Source organism: Bicyclus anynana, chromosome 12 (genome assembly GCF_947172395.1).
Source record: "Bicyclus anynana chromosome 12, ilBicAnyn1.1, whole genome shotgun sequence".
Taxonomy (NCBI): Eukaryota; Metazoa; Arthropoda; class Insecta; order Lepidoptera; family Nymphalidae; genus Bicyclus; species Bicyclus anynana.
Window position 1 is genome coordinate 12,219,505 of NC_069094.1, and position 14,025 is coordinate 12,233,529.

General features: G+C 34.5%; 1 protein-coding gene across 1 annotated transcript; it reads left to right on the plus strand.

Annotated features, from left to right (window-relative positions):
* Nucleotides 1-1,051: 1,051 nt before the first annotated feature.
* LOC112055196 (uncharacterized) lies at nt 1,052-12,866 on the plus strand. Its single transcript, XM_052884538.1, has 9 exons — nt 1,052-1,259; nt 1,345-1,494; nt 3,316-3,451; nt 4,881-5,068; nt 6,429-6,703; nt 6,954-7,134; nt 7,661-7,724; nt 7,819-8,237; nt 8,489-12,866. The coding sequence occupies exons 1-9, from the start codon at nt 1,211-1,213 to the stop codon at nt 11,392-11,394; spliced, it is 4,368 nt and encodes a 1,455-aa protein (XP_052740498.1). The 5' UTR covers nt 1,052-1,210; the 3' UTR covers nt 11,395-12,866.
* The last annotated feature ends 1,159 nt before the right edge of the window (nt 12,867-14,025 follow it).

Sequence of the window (14,025 nt, forward strand, 5' to 3'; positions counted from 1 at the left end):
ATTAAATTATTTTTCTTGTGTTCAGTTTAAAACGTTTAGTAAAGTAAATTTCTGTAAAGTATGAAAATGAAATGCTTGTAAAAATGTTATTGGGGTCCTTAGATATGATTCAATTATTGAATGATTGACTAGTGATGTCCGTCGACGTGCCAAGCTAAGGTGCCAACTGCCAAGTTTAATCTATCAAAGAATATTACAAAATCAATCCATAAAATCAAAAATTGAATTGAATTGATTACAAAATCAATATTGGATTACAAAAAAAATATTTTTATTAATCATGGATTTAACAACAAACCCTGAAATACCATACTATATATAGGTGTCAAAGTTGGGGTCTAATAAATTCTTTGACATAGACATTTCATCCCGCAGAGCCATTTTTAATTATTTTTGATTTTGACGTCTATTCTGTCATCTGTGCTCTGTCCTCTCCTCTGTGTCTGTTCTGTAATCTGTTTCAAAGATTACAGTGTATTATTGGAAATAGATAGGCTACTCGAACTTTTTTCGGAACGAATGTGATAGCGCCATCTAGTGACTAGATACGGTATTTTTAGTATAGTAAAAAGTATAAAAATAAAAATGCATATTTTTTGTAAAGGAGAGACATTTTTGATTTTGTAATAGTTGAAGAAACCTATTGAGAAAAACAAAAAAAAAGACAAAAAATTTTCCTTTGTTACCCCCGGGCTCGAACTCAGGATTATTATATTGTACCTTTGTTATGCACCACTAGGCCAAATGACTATGTGGAAAATCGTTGAAATTAATGTACACTTACTGTTTTTCTTTAATAATCCCTTTGCTTTAGAAATACAAACACATTCTTTCTATTACGCGTCAAAATTAAAAGGATAAATAATTCTTTTTTTTCGGTTTTTTTTCCGTACTTACACGGGTTTAATCTCTAAAAACATTCTAGTACGTACACATCATATGTAATTGTATTTACTATCCTGGAATCTTAAATCTAGGATGTAGATGGCGCTGCTTCATAAAGATTTCACGTTCTTCTAAGTTCCCATGGCATGATCTGTTTCTGTTTCTGTTTCTGTCCTACTCTGTGCTTTGTGCGTGCTTTGCTCTGCTGCTATTTTTGTTTATTTATAAATTTAAAATGATATTGTGTTCAATTAAGTGTATTTTATTTTAAGATATTTTGTAGGATGGTCTATAGAGATTTATTAAATAAAATATACTAACAAAAATGGCTATACCGCCGTTTCCGTCTCACGATTTGGCTAAGCTCGTACTTGGTATGTTTGGCGGGAGCGCGAAAAAACGGCGTATATCCAACGGAATTTTGGAATTATTTCACAATTACGCCTTTAAACCTTTCAGGCTACCTCGCTGAGGAGCAGTTAATGACAGCGTATGATGAGTTCCTGCAGGCAAGCCCCTATTTGGATGTGCTCAGGAATGAATATGACAGGATATTTATGACATCACTAAAGAGCATTTTAGCTGAATATAGGGCAGTTAAAATTTACGGTAAACGTGTTTTATGTTATGATTTTGATTATAATTTTCATTGTGAAAATATTTTTTCATTATGTTCACTGTGTGGACTTTATTAGTGGCTACAATTTCAGTTTTTTTAAGGTTGTGATTGCACTGAACATCTTGATCACATTTTACTCATGTCTTGTGATTTATCAAATATTGTTTGAGTCTTTGAACCCAATTAGATCAAAATTTCCAATACACTTATAACTGCTAACCAGTTGTAAGTCTATTAGAAATTTTGGTCACTATGTATTAACTTGTTTTATATGTTGCTTAACTATGAATGTGTTATTCTGAGAATGTAAGGAAATCAATGAATTGTATGAAAAAATCAAGTAATTATTCAAAGTAACAAAAAATTTATCAGTTAGGTAGTAGGTCCATGTAAGAATTCTAAATTGGATTTTAAAGCTCATATGCTCTCAACTTAGAAAAGTATCCCCTCTCAATTTTAGTATAGTTACTATTTATCTATATTTTGGTGTCTCACCATGTACACATTATAACAACATTGGTTCAGAATAGTGTTACTGATCTCTTATTTGCACCAAAATCAAAGTTGTCAAGTTATCTATACTACAGCCTTTCTTGATGAGTACTGTTTACCAACAAACTAATTAAAAATGAGGGTATAAATCATTAGTCATTTAACTCCTAATAATAATTATAATTAACTTGTTCTTAAATTAATGAAAATAAATTAAATTAATAAGCTTAGAACAATTAGATATGGTTAATATATTTTATATAACATTTTATAAGCAAACCAAACATAATTAAAAATAAATAAGTTGTGAAATGACATGCGTTTTCTACCTTCATTTCTAATTTATTTGTTGGTAAACAGAATTCATCAAGAACGCCTGTAGTAAAAAAAAATTACCAGTGTGTGTACAATTCTACCAAGATTTACTTAATAAAACTCTGTAATTTATTTGTTGTTGGCCAATCCAGAGTTCCAACAATAGCTGTGCATTTAATAGCATTTGTAACATTTTAAGATTTTGGTTTTCTAATTTTTATCCATACTTACATAAGTGTGTTTGTTTGCTATGCTTTCACAATTAGTTCTGCTGAATTGTTTATATAAACTCTTTTACCAGTGGAAAGCCTCATTATCAGAGAATAACTTAAGCTATTTAAGCTTGGCAAGTTTGTTGATGAAACTCCCATGATATGCGGGCGGGGGGAAAGGACTGCACGGGTGTGAAGTCGTGCGCGTGGGGTAAAGGGAAGGACTGGGCGGATATGAAGTCGTGCGCGTGGGGCATTGCTACCCCTCTCCCGGCCCGCGCAGACTATCAGGAGTGTTGGGAATGGATTTGCCAAGCTATATATTAATTTATCCCTGTATTTCCATAGCGTATATTGATATCTATATATATAAAATCGATTTCTATAGATCTGCTGGACCAATTTGGCTCAAAATTGGTGAAGAGGTAGCTGAGAACCAGAAGAAGGATATATGTAGGGGAGGCTTGAATGGGTGTATGGTAGGATAGGTGTAAGGTGGGAGTATGATACAGTAGGTGTAGGGTAGTAGTAGGGTAGGGGTAGAATAGGGGTAAGGTAGGTTTAGGGTAAAATAGAGGCAGGGTCGAGTAGGGCTAGGGTAGAGTTAGGATAGGGTAATGGTAGGATAGGAGTAGGGTACTGGTAGGGTGGGAGTAGAATAGGATAGTAGGGAATGAGTCTTCTTCTTCTTCTTTAATTTAATGGCTAAAGTGAAGCTTGACTGGGTCTGATAGTAATAATATAAATTGTACTTTTTGTTCTAATATATGTATGTATTATTTTTGTTTGCAGTGGAAACCTGTAAGCCATTTCTCTTGCGCAAAAAGTTATTCCAATGCTCAAACTTGCTGGAGATTGTCAAGTTTCTTGTGAATCACATTGACATTAACAGACTGCAGTCACAGGAATCTGCTAATGATAAATCCAGGTATGTTGTGATAAAATATTTATTTTTTTGACTTACAATGTACATTGTGCAATTTAGACATATGGCACTCATAGAGTTTACTGTGCTTTGGGAAACATTCCAAAGGACTACAGCTTATAAGTGAATAAATATCATAATCTAACAAATACATTCACTAAAAACATACAGCTGAACATAGAACCTCCTCTTTTTTGGAAGTCGATTAAAAATGGCTATGTGATTAGTATGTATGCTGTAGAAGTGGGTGCTAGAGTATTACCAGCAAAATCTCTTCGGCTGGGCATTTTACACAAGCACATAAAACACGCAGCCTCCATCCATGTGCTTAATTAATTGCATATTGGGCTTCGGCTGGGCATTACACCCAAGCACACAAAACGCTTAAGAGTGTGCAATATGTAATTTGGTGGTTACAAATGGTTCTGGATCGCAGATTCTGGAAAAGTTAGGAGCCTGATATTTGGGTAAATGATATTTCAAAGTGTTAGCTTCGTTATGACTATACAAAATACACAATTTGTAAAAGTATTCTCGATAGTTTATTTTTTTGAAAAATACATGTTTTGCTCACATTTTGCTTTCAATCTCAGGAAAAGCAAACTTATTTTCTTAAATTATTATTATTATTATTTTATTTTGTTTTGTATAGAAAATTAGGTATATATCTTGAACATGGCTATTTTGTTTTTCGTTATGTTGTTTAATTTACTTGCAATTAGGTAAAAATGGTTTTGGCGCTCACGTCATAAAATTTGCATCGCGCGTCAATCGCTCCGTGCTTTTCACTCACGTGAAAGTCATAATTCGGCGTCTCGCTTGCGCTTCGAATTTTATCCATATCGTACCGACGTGCTGCGCGCTCTTAAATGCCTTGACTTCTCTAGAACTGCAGCATGTTCTATATTACAATGAAAACCCAAAGGCGTTCTAATAGGATCTTACCAAGTTTGGCTAGACAGGGAGAATAATGGGAGCGGAGAAGGGTAGTATTAATTGATTATCAAGGAATTCCTTTACCCTTCACCTTACTCATAATTCATAAGTCCAGGGTTCTGCTCAAGAGTTTTATCTCTGCCACTTAATGGATCCGGCACCTGTGCAGTGTATCCATGGAATGCTAAAATATTCATCTCATGTTCTGGATTTAACAACTTTTCATAATCTTTTAATGTCTGTGTAAAATAAATATGTTCAAGGACCATGGTTTATTAAAAATGTATCTAATAATGTAATTATTTTTGTGATTCATTTTAAATATGAATATATATAAATATTATAAAACAAAGTCTTCTATAGTATCCTTCTGGCTGTCAATCAGTTTGTCTGTCTGTTTACATGAATCTTAAAACTACTTTTTTCTGCAATCAATGATTCTTTGATTAATGAAGGACTTCAGTTAATTAATATCTTGTGTGTTTTTGTTTTTCAGCTACAATAAACATACATTGTACACAAAAACTGCATGTGATGTGTGCAATACACTCAATCTCAGTGCTTGTGAGTGTAGAAGTGGTGCTACCAGGTCAGGAGCTAAGCCTGGCATACATCCCAGTGCCCAGACTGCGGCAAGCAGTCCAGAAACCTCCACTGAAACTACCTCCTTAGCTGATCTACCTGGTAAGTACCTTATCATGCACATATGTAATATAAGATCTACATATTTGGTTTTTTTTTTACAATCTCACCTGAATGGTACGTGATGATGCAATCTAAGATGGAAGCGAGCTAACTTGTTAGGAGGATGAAACTCCACACTCCTTTCGGTTTCTACCCAGCATCGTACCGAAACGCTAAATCGCTTGTCGGTACGTCCTTGCCGGTAGGGTGGTAACTAGCTACGGCCGAAGCCTCCCACCAGCCAGACCTGGATCAATTAAGAAAACCTCAATCGGCCTAGCCGGGGATCGAACCCAGGACCTCCGTTATGTAAATCCACCGCGCATACCACTGCACCATGGAGGCCGTTGGTGTAGAAAGAAAAAACTAGCCAAGAGAAATATAGTCGAAGTTGAGTTATTTAAAAAACAGTTTAAAGTCCATGTAACGTCACTCATCATCCATACAGTGATACACTCAACAAAGCATTACACCCACTCTCAATAATTGTATAAGGCACTTTAGATTTTTGACGCTCGATAAAAGAAGGGACTTATTAGATCTCACATTCTTATACAAATTATTGAGAAATCAGATAAACGCACCAAATCTTCTAAGCAAAATTAACTTTAGGGCACCTAGTAGATACCCTCGCAAAGCTATTACTTTACTCGTACCGCAACGCACTAGAACTGTTTTTGGCGCTTATTCTACTATGCCCAGGCTATGTAAATTATATAACGCACTTAGTCGGTCTATAGATATCCACATAGACTCACCAAGGACATATCGCAAGTTAGTTTTACTAGATTTGCTAAACTAATTTTTCTTTTTGTTTTTACCAATTCCATTTTATTTTTTGTATAGTATATTCAAATAGTAGTTGTAAAATGTTTCCTTTTCTTGTTACTGTAAAATGTATTTTTTTTTCTTATGTAAACTGATTTTATGTAATCGTTAATTTATTTTAATATTACGGAAATGTGCATGATTGTATTTGTGTAAATGCTGCAACAGTCACTGGTGGACCAAATAAATAAATAAATAACAACAATTAAGTAATAAAAGTTACCTTTTAAAGTGACATAATTAGTGAAAACCGCGCAGCGGTATACATTCTTTTGTCGCTTTATCGTAACTAGCTTTGGTCGATGCCTCCCATCAGCAACAAGGTCGCTCGTGATTTTGTCTGCCATTTTATTTCTAAGTTTGGCCCTCTTGCAAAATTTGTTCTTCAGACGTCTTCTATCTACAAAGGAGCTCCCAGACAAAAATTTCAACTTTGTATATTAAGCAGTTATCTAGATTTTGTGATGAGTGATGAATATTTAACTGAATATTTAATTATAAACTCAAAAATCTGTTTTTCGATTTTTTTCAGGAAATTCTGTTACAAAAAGGAATACCAGCCGCGAATTTGTTGTTGACAATGCACACACACAAATTAATTTAGTACAACAAATATCACAGAGCAGTTTTATACAATCCACATTGCAAAGGACTGTAGAACAACTGCCACAAAGATCTATAGTACAACAAATGTATATGACTGTCAAAAATCCCAATTTCCAGCATAATGATGGTGGGACGTCAGAGGGAGTGGTGCAAGAACTACCAAACAGTGGTAGTGATTTTAATAAACAGGGAAATACTATGGTAAGTTGATTTTTAACACGCTTATATTACCTTCACTTGTAAGTAACTATGTATGTAAGAAAATTTTCGAATATTAATTTGACCCACTTCCCGGTCTTCGATTAGGATGTAATTTTGCAAACGCTCTGAGTTCTGATGACAATACAAGCTAAGAAGCGTCATAAACGAGCTTTCTACAAACAAAAATCAACAAACAAACAAACTATTCAGCTTTATAATATTAATATAGATGTGGCTTTTTTGTTTTTAGGTAAAATCTGATGAATCAAAACAGAAAATTGACGAGTTCAACACAATATATAACCTTGTTTGTAGTAACAACAATACCCCCACCACACAATCAACCAAAAGAAACAGTTTTCTTACAGAAAATTCTAACAAACAACTTAGTAGTGCAGGTTCATTTCAAGAGTTCGCTACTGGAGTAACTGGTATGTATAGTTTTTGATGTTATCAATATTTTTTCATTTTCTTAGTTCTAAGATTTTCTATGTTTATAGATATGTTTGTTTCAATAAAATTTAAATAAATAATTTTTTTAATGTCTAATATTTTTTTAGTTGGTTGGTCTTTTTCTCTGTTGTGACTACCGTATTGCTGTTTTATCTCGTTTTGATTTAAATGGTATCTTTGTACTTGAAAAAGTAATGGAAACAGGCACGTAAATCTTCACATTTATGTGCAAAGCCTTAAGCAATAATAAGCTAAACAGTATAGGGCAGTGCTTTATGAGGTACTACCGGACGCCGTCATTTATATTTTCACCTTCACCTTTAATATAGCCTATGTTTATCAAGGATGTAAGATTCAAATAGTCAAAGAAAATTTCAAATTCATTAAGTAGTTTTAGAGCCTTATTGAATACATACAAACAATCAAATCTTTTCTTTTTAAAATATGTATAAGTATAAATTTTCTTAGCCAGCATGCCAGATTCACTTTAAATATCAATTACAGGAAATAGTGACAAGGAAAAACCTATAGTACCCGATTCTAGCACATCTGAAAATTTTAACACACAGTAAGTTGAGTTTTGTATATTTTTTTCTTCTTCAATCTTTGACTTTAATTCTTTGTCTTTAATGTTGTTTTTATTATTATGATGATGATTTCAGGACAACATCCATTCAAGAAAACAGCAAAAACGTTACACCAAACAGTAATATGAGGGGTCCCATGGTTGCCCAGTATTTTTTCAAAGCGAGAACAATAAGCACTCCTTATTTGACCTTGAACCAGGATTCAAATAACACTCCAAAAAGCACCCCATACATAAAAATTAGAGAAAAGCCCGATGATCCAAAAGTCACAATTCTATCAGACGTGAAGGTGGATAATAGAGCATTTAAAAGCAGAAATTGTGTTAAGATGCCTCAAGTTCTAACATCTAACACAGCTAATCCTATGTTACAAATGCAAAGTATATACATTAATGGTACACCTGCATACACAAATACACGGCAAAATGGCAGTATCGCTTACACTAAAGATGAAATTATGGCGATGCCTACACTTATTGTTGTACCTTCATCAGGTAATTATGATTGCTTTGAACTAGTTATACTTTTTAATTATACAGTAAACTAACAAAACTTAGTGGTTTCAGCTGAGTAGTTACCATTCCCGTGGGAATACGGGGATAAGATAAAAATAGTATATTCACAACTAATGTGGTTTACTAGTTGTAAATAAAATTCAAAATCGGTTCAGCAGATCCAGAGATTACACCCTACAACACCACAAACTTTACCTCTTTGTAATTTATAAGATTTTTATTGATTGCAGGTGTAACACAAAGTGTAACTGCGACATATAGCCAGAGTAATATATCGAACAGCACAAACACTATAACAACAACTACTAGTTCAACGCAGCGTGTTTTAGAACCTCTAGTAATTGATGTTTCAACATATAGTCCAACTCCTAAAAAAAAATCACATTTGCCAGATTTAAATACTGATAATCCCAAAACAGAAGCTTCTGAAGGATTAGTGAAAACAGTTGAAACTACAGCAGTTTCTTTGCCCAAAGACACAAATGTCACTGTTTCAAACAAAACCAGCACCCCTCATTGCATGCCACTGACGAGGAAATCGTCTTCTACTCCTCGGCGTAACTCTCATGTTAGAGTTTTAGATTTTGCTACACCTAGAAGGATATTAACTGAAACTATAAACGAAAACGACACTAACCAAATATCCACCGAAAGTAGTACTAATGGCACTGAAGTTGTGGTCAACAGTCAGCCAGATATGATAGTACACACAAATATTTTAACTGATGACAAATGTGAAAAAAAATCCGAGTCTAAAAATATGAGTAAGAAAATGTCAACTAAGGAAAACAAATCGAAATCGGTGAAGAAAAGTGATTGGGATGCAGCACTTCGTGCGCTTGCTTTGGGAAAAGAAGCTTACGAAGAACCAGTGGTAATTCCCAAACCAAAGATTAAGAAAACGAAGAAGAAGAAAAAAATTGTCTCTCCTGTTGCTGATAAAGTTCCCGACACTCCAATAGCGAAAAACATTAAAACTAAACATTCAACTTCACATTCAACAACAAAATCAGACGAAAGTATAAAGTCAATAGAAATTGTTGAAAATTCTGTAGATAAAGTGGCACATAAATATCCAGTACCTGTAACTACAATTAATATAAGTGACGGGGGTGATAATGATTTACAAACCACAAATAAGACCCACATAAAAGTAAACACCAGTGACGACCGCGTCGAGACTCCCGAAGCCGAACGACTCTCGCTTCAAAACGTTATCGGCGCAAAACTCAATATATCTGACCTACTAGAAACTCCGTATAAACAAGTTTTGTATGACATTCAGATGGAAACGCCTAAATTTTTAGGCCCAGACTTGCCTGGCGAACCCTTTTCAGATATAAAAATCATGAATATACCCACACCACGATTTCTAAACACACCTAAGCCATTGCAAGCTACACCATCATATGCATCTCGTCCTACTGATTATTCCAGTGGAAGTTCTTATTATAAACCAGACGATCATGATTATGTACCATCGTCTGACGTTTTACACTGTACAGAAGCTGTGATTGAGAATACAATAAAGCCTACAAATCTAGAAACGGTCTCAGTAGAGCCAAAGAAAAAAGGAGATTCCGAAAAACCAAGTCGACCTAAAAGGAAGTGTACCAAAAACGTGTCATACAAAAATCTTAGTAATTATAAAACAAAAGACGATGATTCGTTCGAAGCGGCTTCGGTGTCTAGTGGAACGAGCAACAAAAGCATAAGAGATAAGAAAATCAACAAATCAATAGACTCTAAGGCTGGCAATAAATCTAACATGAAATCTGTTACTAAGAAAAAGATTATTGTATATAAATCTCCATCAAAACCGAAAAATTTCATGAAGATAAAACCCCGTCGGTCTACTCCCATTAAAGAAACAGCGAGCAAAGGACGCAAAAAACTGTCTGAACTTTCAGACAATAGCCCATCAATCTCCAGGAAAAGAACTTCGAGTAAGGACAAAACAACTATCACACCTATTGTGATCGCTGGACCTACAAAATCTCGTAGGAAATCATCTACTCCTAGAAAACTAAACTGTACAAAACCCTTTAGTGCTCCAGTAACACTTATACAAAATTCTTCTAGTTTGGCTAATAATAAAACTGATGTAGTTAAAGAAATTGATGTATGCCAGCTGCAAGATTCCGACAACGAACAAATATGTCTTCGGTGGTCTGAAGATGGTTCTCAGGATGCTCCACATAATGATAAAGAGGAACAACCAACCTCTAGTTCCTTACCTGAAGAAGACGATATTACCAAAATAAAGGAATATATTGCTACATCTACGCCACTGACGATCGTACCTGATAACAATAGTGAAGGTAGCTTGCAGATCGATCTAATAAAGAGAGGGTTTGATGTCGAAACTGCTAAAATGATTGAACGGGACTTGTTAGATGCTACGCCTATACAAGATAGATCAATACAATCTACTAGCAATGAAGAAATTTGCGTTAAAAAAGTGGAAGTTTCAGTTACTGTGAGCGAGAAAATTGAGTCAGATTCTAGTACTGCAAATAATTTACAAATAGTTCAAGAGGAAGATGACGTTGAGGAAATAGAACTATCAGTTTGTGAGTGCAACGAAGATAGCAAGAATTATGTTTCGTGTGAATTTGAGGAATCATCTTTTGTTCCTAGTAATATATCAAAGTTAAAAGACAAGTTTTCGATGGAATTGTGCATAGACGATGACCTTACGATAAGATTAAGAGCAAATCCGTTTATAAGTTTATTTGACATGGAACCCTTAGCGTCAATAAGGGAATACGACGACAGAGAAACGGAAGATGCGGTCAGTTCTATAGCTAATATGGAAAAATTATATACTCCTATGAAAGATTCCAGAGCGCAGTGCTATGAAATATTTGATTCTACACTTACCAGTATAGATACGCCGCTAAAAACAGATTTAACAACGCATGAAACGCAAGCGAACGAAATTGTAGTAGAAGTTGAGGGTTTAAAAGATGTTAAAGATAAGTTGGACAATAAAAAGAGAAAGAGATTAACTAGTGGGTCCCTAGAAGAGACACTTGGTAAAAAGTCTAAACCTGATACCCAGTACTTATTTAATTCAACGAATATACAAAACATTGATATAGAATCTGTATTGAGTAAGTTACATGGGCCATGAATGAACTGATATTGTTTTTATTTATTGTGGAGACCCAGACATATTATGAGGTCTTGAAAATATGATGTCTATGTATGTCTATATATTCCCTTCCGCCGTTATTATTCCCTGATACTTATACTTTAAAAAGTTTCAAAGTAAGAGTGGATGGCATCATAATGATGCCATGAAAAAGGGGTGTGGATTTTCATCCTATACCTAAAAAGTTAGCCTGCTTCCATCAATTGCTTCATCACTTACCATCAGGTGTGATTGTACCAATCGCCAGTCAATTAGCGTCGCGGCAATCCTTCGAAAAACACAGTTTAAGCTAAGGTTGCCACGAAGCTACAGACAAATGAGAATGGCGACAGGAGAAATGATTCCTCATGATATCCCGTAAAAAATTACATATAATCATGTTTTATACTCGGACAATTGAGGATTTGGACCACTGGAACTTCCTAATTCATAAATTTCCATGGTTTTTTTAAATAATTTTATGAAGGCTGACTAACTACGAGTAACAGCCTTGATAAAATGAGGTATAAGTCTAAAATTCATATTAGAAACCAGCTTCTGTTTAATGGATGAGAAATATTTTATATCAAATTTAATACGTTAAAAAAATATATTGCGAGTAGGTTGCTTCAAAAACTCCTGGCCGAAGTATCATTAATGATAACTAATAATCTATTGTAGGAAATAGTAGTCTGAGACGGATGTGACGTCAGGTGGCGCGACTTGTTTCCGTAAAGAGTGGGGAGTTAGAGAGGGGTACCGATCGTTTGGCGGGAACGTCATTCTCTGCCATTCTAGGGTCTTATTTTGGTTACAGTTTGTAATTTATACATTACAAATTAAAAAAAGTCTAAAAACAAATGGTTCAATATGGATAGGGTAAGGTTTTTAAGGTAGGGTAGGGGTTTTTTAGGTAAGGGTAAGGAAGAGGTACAGTAGGGTAGAGGTAGGGTAGGGTAGGAGTAGGATAGGAGTAGGGTAGAGTAGTGATTGGGAAGAAGTGCACTAAGCGAAGCTTAACCGGGTCCGCTAATAATAGTTTGGCTAGGAAGTTTTTAGGCAACATACTTGCAATAAATTTTTTAACATACTAATTTTAATAAAAAACACTTCATCCATTAAACAGATGGGTGAAGGTCGATTCTAGTACGGATTTTCTACTATATGTCTGGCTACGCATGGTCTCGTTATATTGTTTTTTATTTAAGTTTTGACTTGTCACTTTCAAATGTAGTATTATGTTGATCATAATTATGGATAACTGTATATAAAAATGTCTATTATTTTGTACGCGATAACTTTTTTTTTATTTAGATGTATTAGTCTGTGTGAGACACATTTTGTATTGTGTTTTGTAAACATAATGCCTGTAAATATAAGATGTTGGTTAAGCCATTATTATTTTTAGTACAGAGTCGTTTCTAAAATGTTAGACAGCCACAGCAATCAGAATAAATGTGATTCCTTAAATATTTTTGTTTTTTTTATTATTTTCTAATATTATATTCCCTAAGTATTTTTGTTTTTTTTTTTTTTTCTAATATACCTATCCCTTAAATATTTTTGTACTTTTTTTTCTTTTCTAATATTATATTCCTTAGGTATTTTTGTTTTTTTTTTTATTGTTTTCTAATATGGGATATATTAGAAAATAATAAAAAAAAACAAAAATTAAATATTTTTGTATTTTTATTATTTTCTAATACCTTATAGGTTGTTCATTCGGATTTAGTAGATCTTTAACTTTGATATTTGCCGACTTGATCTCCAGGGTTTTTAAATCGATTCCGGAAACAATTTGGAGAGGTTTGTATCTGAAAAAATCGATGGTCTGGACCTTTGAAATAGTCTAGACTCTAGATTATAAAGCCACCGCGTTCCATAGTTTTATTTTATGGCGTATCATCCTACAAATATTATAAACGCGAAAGTTTGTATGGATGTTTGTTTGGATGTTGGTTACTCCATAACGCCGCAACTACTGAACCGATTTTGCTGATATTTAAAACGGAGATAGATAATACCCGGGATTAACACACAGCGCCGGCCCGAAGTAAATTTTAAAATGGAGCGAGATCCAATTAAGACGCCTCTCCTGTTTGTTCCTAACAATATGTAGATACCTAAACCAAATTATGAGTGTAAAGTAAGAATGGATCTCGACCATACTCGGGGGTGACCAATTGAATTTCAGGCGCAGTACCGTCTACGGTTGAGTGGATTATCATTTAGGCGCTCTCTAGGATTTGGCGCGTAGAGAGACTGCTCCGTTCGCCGTATGGACGGGCCGGCCCTGTCAACACACGTCTCCCAAAAAAATCATGGTTATTGCGAGATTTGCGAAAAACTTAAACGTGGATAAAGTCCGCTAGTAATATTATAAATCCGACAAAATATCTACACAAACATAACCTTCCTTTAGCAGTCGGTTAATAAGCATCTGTACAGAAATTAGTTGAGGCGTGCTCATTAAAATGATAATATAACGAGCGAGCGAGCGTATGCGTCTAATTTGTTTCGGCTTGGAGAGTGTACATGCGATTATGATATTCCGTTTAATTAGATATCGCAATTAGAGGTAATCGCGACACCGTCGGTGCGAACCGTTCATTACTCATGTTAATTTCACCG